Here is a 6,373-nt window from a genome sequence, read left to right on the forward strand (position 1 = left end):
GGAGGAAAGAAGGGAGGGAGGGAGAAAGAGAGGAAAGAAGAGAGGAAAAGAGAAAGAAGTTGAAGGCACCTATGGTAAGCCACCTTCCTGAAGAATTTAGCCACTAAATCCTGAAGAGATATGGAATATGAAAGGATCAAGCACGAGCTTTCTGAGAAGGGAAGAGACAAGAACATATTTATAGGCAGTAAGGAAACATCCAATAGACAGGGAGAGACTGAAGATAAGTGTGAGTGGGGATGATAGAGGGAAAAATCAGCTGGAGGAAATGGGATGGAATAGGATCACTTCTGCATATAGAAAAGTTCATCTTGACAAGGACATAGAGTAGGTGCTTTAATAAATATTTGTTAACCTAACCAAAAAAAAGAGGTCATTGAAACATTTTTTAAAATGCATAGAAGAAAACAAAAGGAAACATTAATAAAGCATAGACAAGCAGAATAGGTTTTAAAGTAACATAAAAACTTATTATTCAGGCTTTTGTAAACAAGTAGTATGAAGTGGTTCATTACAGTGCATGGAAATGTGTGTGTGTGTGTGTGTGTGTGTGTGTGTGTTTAAATTCAGAATTTCTTAAAACGAGAAAAGAGTTCTCAGCAGGCAAAGAAAGAAAGAAATGAGGAAAGGAAGAAGGGCATTTGAGGAAAGAAGAAAGGTATAAACAAGGCAAAGAGGCAGAGGAATGCATATCAAGGTGTATGTGTGGAATCATTTTGAGTTCCAGGAAGGCCAGGACTATATTTTATCAATCCTTTATAGCAATTCAGCTTGGTGTAATAGGTGCTGTGGGAGATCAGAAGGCAAATCAATGAGAGTTGGAACAATCATTGAAGCCTTGGTGAAAGAAGTGAAACCCAAGGTAAACTCTGAAGGATAAGTGGATGTAGCTACTTGGAGAACCTTCCAAGTGTTTTGTTGAAAAAGAAAAAGTAACATAAGCACAGAGGAAGCAACCAAGTTGCTTGGAAAGCAACCTTGACAAATTACCATGGAATAGGTATGTAATAAGTGCAATAAACATTTAACAGAATTCACAATTTAGTTTGGCTAGAAGGTACAATTACATGTAGGGTAAAAGGAATGAGGCTGTCAGACAATATAGCTTTGAATGCCAGGCTAAATTAAGTTTCCATCTGTAAAATGAAAATGGCTAGACTGGATTTTTTTCCCTAAGGTCCTTCCTAATTTTATCATTCTACAGTTCTAAGAACTAATGAGTTCCAGTTTCCAAGGAATTTTTAATACCTTATCCAAAGGAAGAGGTAAATTCAGCATAGCTGATCCTTTCCCTTTTCCCTTGGCCAGGTATTAAAGTAAGTAATCTGGCCCCACCCTATATAACTAACTTTACTTCCTTTCTATTCCCCAGGGGTCAACAAACCTTTCCTTTATCAGGATGCCCACATAGCTAACAAAGTTCACTCCCCTGCCACAAAGGTTTATATTCTTCCCCTCTTCTCTCTACTCCAGCCCCACCTAAATCTTGGATGGTTTTTAAATAGCCAGATCCTACCTAATTCCTTCAAAATCTAGTTCAAGTCCCTCATTTTATAAGAAGGCTCTAATCTTTACTGATCTAGCACTCAATTTCACACCATTTTATATATAACTTTCTAATTGTCCCTTAGTTTCTGGGTATATAGTATTTCTGTGTTCTATCTAGGCCAAGCATAGCTAGAATAATCATTAATAATAATAATAAATGCTCATTCCATACTTGACACTCCCCCATGTAACCACAATAAGAAAAGAGGCCTGGGGAGAAAAGAGAATTTATTAGGGAGAAGAAATGTTTTGCAAGGACAAGTTGCAATCCACTTCTCAGGATCCGAGGGCTAGGGCTAGGGAAATGCACAGTGTTGGGGTAATGGGTGGTAGTGACATTGGGGCACAGTCCTAGACAAAAGTGAGATGGGTGGAAGGAGAGACCCCACAGCTTTCTTTGTGCTCCTCAAACAAACGTTCTATGGCTTCCATGTAGAGCTTGTGGTACTGGTCAACCTCCGCTTGACTGGGATTTGGACGACGGGGGACTGGGATGGGGCGGCCAACTAAAGGAGGGGAAAAAGGGTTTGTGAGTTAAAAAGCAACACAGAAGAGATGGCTGACATATACCCAGAATAAACAAACTTCAGAGGAAAAGAAACTCACCAACAGTGGTAATAGGCACAGGAAAAGGTAAGAGTCCCCAGGGTAAGAGGAGACCCCGACCCCAGAATATGCAAGGAGCAAAGCCCATGATTTTCTTGAAGGCTGTCTGCAAAGTCCTCTGCCAGCTTCCAGTCCCAAATGATGCTTGTGTGAAGATTTCATTCTCCCCAAAGGAGTATACAGGAACTAGGAAGGCTCTATTGGACAGAAATTTGGTTTTCAGTTGTGTTTAATTCTTCATATCCCCATTTGGGGTTTTCTTGGAAAAGATACTGAAATGATTTGCCTTCTTCTCCAGCTCATTTACATATGAGGAAACTGAGGCAAACAGGGTTAAAATAACTTGCCCAAGGTCACATAGCCACTAAGTGTTGGAGACAGGATTTTAATTCAGATCTTCCTGATTCTAGGCCTTGCACTTTATCTATTGTGCTACCTACCTACTATAAGGCAGGTTAAGGGAAGCTCTCAAAGGAAGAGAGAAAAAGGCAAAGTCACTTCACAGAGATGCCCTAATTCCTCACCCCATCCCAGCTCTCTCATCATCATGCAGACAATGCTCAGAAAGCTACAGAGGAGAAAAACCAATACAAATTCAAACACAGAAACTATGAAGATGAAATAAACACTGGGATCTTGTTAGTATTTCTAATAGTTAGCTAGCCTAGTGTTCTGTTTTCAGCTATAGCATCAACTTCTATTGCAAAACTACTCCAAAGGCAATGGACAATGTGAGGGAAATGGACCTCACAGGTTACCAATGATGGGATTTGGATGTGGACTCTACCATTTTAATCTAGGATCTCCTATTTAACACCCCTAGGCCAGAGTTATCTGAGACTCATACATGATATTCATGTATAACAGGAACTCAAGAAGACAGATCTAAATTCAGATTCCAACTCAAACATTTATTAGCTATGTCACCATGAATAACTAATTTAACCTTTCTTAGTTCCTCTTGTGTAAAATAAGGTTTTTCCAAGGATTCTTCCAACTCAAAATCTAAAACCCTCCAACTTGCCCCAGGGCAGTTAGGGCACATCTGGCAAGGTATTATCAGAATGGAGATCTGAACTTATTAGAGGCAACTGGTAATTCAGTGTTAAGAAGAGTTGAGTTCAAATATAGCCTCAGACACTGTAATCCTGAACAAATCACTTAACCCTTGTTAAATTGTAAGATGAGATAATACCTACCTTCTAAGCCTATTGTAAGGATCAAAGGAGGTAATTTTTTTCCCCTGAGGCAACTGGAGTTAAGTGACTTGCCCAGAGTCACACAGTTAGGAAGTGTGAAGTGTCTGAGGCCAGAAGTGAAATTAGTTCCTCCTGACTTCAGGGCTGGTGCACTATTCACTACCCCACCTAGCTGCCCCAAAAGATAGTATTTTAACACAGTGTCTGGTGCTTAATAAATGTTTATTACTCTCGAACTTGTTCCCTCATTTTTTGGACTCCAAGTCTAACATTCCATCTCCCATGTCACATTGTCTCAATTAAAATAATATTGCACGGGTAAATTGTCAACACACATTTTCTTCTAAAGCTTTCCAGCTTTCTAACCACTCTCCTCCACACCCTAACCAAACTGGACTCTATCCTCCCCCAAAATTAACTATATACTAATATTTTTTTCCATGATCCCAGAAAACTCCTCCCAAGAAGGCATCTTTGATTTCCATCTTGACTCCTCTCATCTCTCAAAGCATTTTAAAATTTTAAATGCATTTTATGAAGTGATGTGCATTACATATTTATATATGTTTAGATATCTCCCTACTAAACTGTAAATTTCAAAAAGGGCAGGCTTGTTTTAAACTCTGTTTCCACTAACAACTAAATATACTTCTCTCTCTACAAACAGTAGATGCTTAATAAGTGACACTTATTTATATTAGAATTTAAGACTTGCAGAACACTTTTTATTATCTCATTTAATGAAACTTGGAACCGTATATAGCATAGCAAGAGATGGCGGACACCTTAGGGAAGAGAAAATTAGATCCAGAGAGTGCTGCCTTAGGTTACATGGCTAAATTGAGACCAAATTTTCCATCTTTCAAATCCATGTATCTTTCTATACACTACACTTAAAGATGGAGTTTTCATTGACTGACAAGGGACTAAGTCTCAAACTGAACACTAGAGTGTGAATTCCAACTGCATATGTTTCATAAAACTCACAGTCTTTTTCCAGCAGAGAAGGACAGTTCCAATGCCTTTGTTTTTAAACTCTGGTTCACCTCCCAACTCCGTTGATGTCAGGAAACTTACCCATGCCTTAGAGCTAGGCGCACGAATCCCTTGCGATTAAGTAGGGTGAGGCAGTGTTCTCCCGGTACTCCGTACAGTGACTCATTAGCTCCCCCGACCAAGATGACCACAGCCTGGCCAAGCTGGGGCCCCGACAACACGAAGTCCAGGCTCTCACGGCTCACTGGGCACAAACCTGCGGACAGACTCATACTCCAGGACCAATGGCTCAATTTTCTTCCCCAACATTTCCCCTTGGCCTTTGATAGCGTGATGAGGTCTTTCTCCTTACCTCCCCAGCACAATCACAAATACACACACGCACAAATGCATACACGTACATACATATATAAATACTTACCAGAGCTCATGATGTAGTCCCGGTATACCGGGACTCGAAAGAGGCCGGCCAGACCAGCCAGGAAAGGACGAATACCAGGGAATTGACGGGAAAAGCCGTTGCTCTCCGTGGCAAAATTACAAAAAGTTCCAGCGCACATGATCCCGTGAGGGTGTGAACCCAACACATAGTTTCTGTTTGGGGGTAATTCTGCTGTCTTCACCAGCTTTGCGGAGAAGGGATGTGTGTGGGGATTGGGAGCGAAGCAACACGGGCTGAAACACCAACACCGACCCCCGCCCCAAATCTCTCTGGTTAAAAACCTTCCTGAGATTAAAGAGCCTTTCCCTTCCCTCTCTCCTACCCAACCTGCGTCTCTCCCTCTCCCCGTCCCGGAGCAAGTTGGGGAATTTAAGAATTTAATGTCTACTTGGAGTCAAAAATAGCAAAAGATCAGCTCCTCCTGGAATGGGAGAACCTTGTTTATCATCCCAACCTTTAAGCTGAATTAAATGAATGTTGTTAAATGAATGACTTGAATTAAAGGCGCGCATTTTATGTAATACCCGACTAAGATCTTTGACTTACTGCCCCTCAGACACAAATTTTATATATTAGACTATTAAGAGGGAGAGGAGGAGAAATTAATGATCAGAAGGATAGGAGAGGATAGTATTAGGAAACGAGGGACAGACATGCCCAATATGCCTCTCTCACCTTGATGGGATAGTAATCTCTAAAATGTTCCCAAACTTTCCAGTTCCTAAAGCACTCAAAGCGCCGACCGCCTGCAAGGAGAAAGGGAAGGTAGAGAGGTGAAGTCTAAGAGCTACCCTTCTCCCACCCATCTCTCCCTCACTTTCCCTACTTTTAGGTCACTTTCTTCCATTCCTCCTCTGCTCACCTCGGTCTGGTGTGTCCCAGTCTACATAAAGCCATACCAGGTAGAGAACGGAAAGAAACCAGAACGACGTGAAGAGGAGAAAGAAGAGGAGAAGGGAAAAGAAGAGACCTGTAAAGAGAGAAGTGGAAGTTGGGAAAGATTAGACACACACACACACACACACACACACACACACACACACACCACTAAAGAATAGCCCCTCGAGCCCTCCTACTTTAACCTCTGTCCCTTAAACGACCCAGATGTCAGGCAGCCTCACCCATGAAGAGAAAGGTAAATACAAATTGGTAAACGCTGAGGATTTCTGTTATCTGCTTCTTCGGGGTCTTCATGGTGGGAGACGGTAAAAAGTTAGACCTATTGGGGGGAAAGTGACCACAGAGAGGCTGAAGAATGGAATCTTAAGGAGAGGATGAGAGCAGAGGAAGCCAGACTCAATGGGCACCTCTCACCTGAGGAAGAGTATCCAGTGTTTTGAGGTGCTGAAATATCCCCAAGCTTCTTTTGCTTAAAATATCAAACTAATCTTTAACCTTTGACTTACCTTTCTGGTTAGTCACGAAGTGAAACAGAAACCAGTCAGCCAAAGTAGGTAGAAAGAGCACTTTGGAGGACCGAGGTCCAGGATCCCCTGAAGGGAAGTGTTATGGTCTAAACATAGGGAGCTGTACACTAAAGTTCTTAGTGAGGGCTAAAGGTAGGGAGAGATCTTATATTTTT

At 41.5% G+C, this 6,373-nt stretch overlaps 1 protein-coding gene across 1 annotated transcript; it reads right to left on the minus strand.

Annotated features, from left to right (window-relative positions):
* Window positions 1–1,763: 1,763 nt before the first annotated feature.
* MOGAT3 (monoacylglycerol O-acyltransferase 3) lies at window positions 1,764–6,172 on the minus strand. The gene is made up of 8 exons (XM_003768836.3): window positions 6,106–6,172; window positions 5,913–6,010; window positions 5,654–5,761; window positions 5,467–5,537; window positions 4,771–4,975; window positions 4,431–4,605; window positions 2,155–2,351; window positions 1,764–2,054 (listed from the first exon to the last, which is right to left on the minus strand). The coding sequence occupies exons 2-8, from the start codon at window positions 5,983–5,985 to the stop codon at window positions 1,900–1,902; spliced, it is 984 nt and encodes a 327-aa protein (XP_003768884.1). The 5' UTR covers window positions 5,986–6,010; window positions 6,106–6,172; the 3' UTR covers window positions 1,764–1,899.
* Window positions 6,173–6,373: the final 201 nt, after the last annotated feature.

Source organism: Sarcophilus harrisii, chromosome 4 (assembly GCF_902635505.1).
Source record: "Sarcophilus harrisii chromosome 4, mSarHar1.11, whole genome shotgun sequence".
Classification (NCBI taxonomy): Eukaryota; Metazoa; Chordata; class Mammalia; order Dasyuromorphia; family Dasyuridae; genus Sarcophilus; species Sarcophilus harrisii.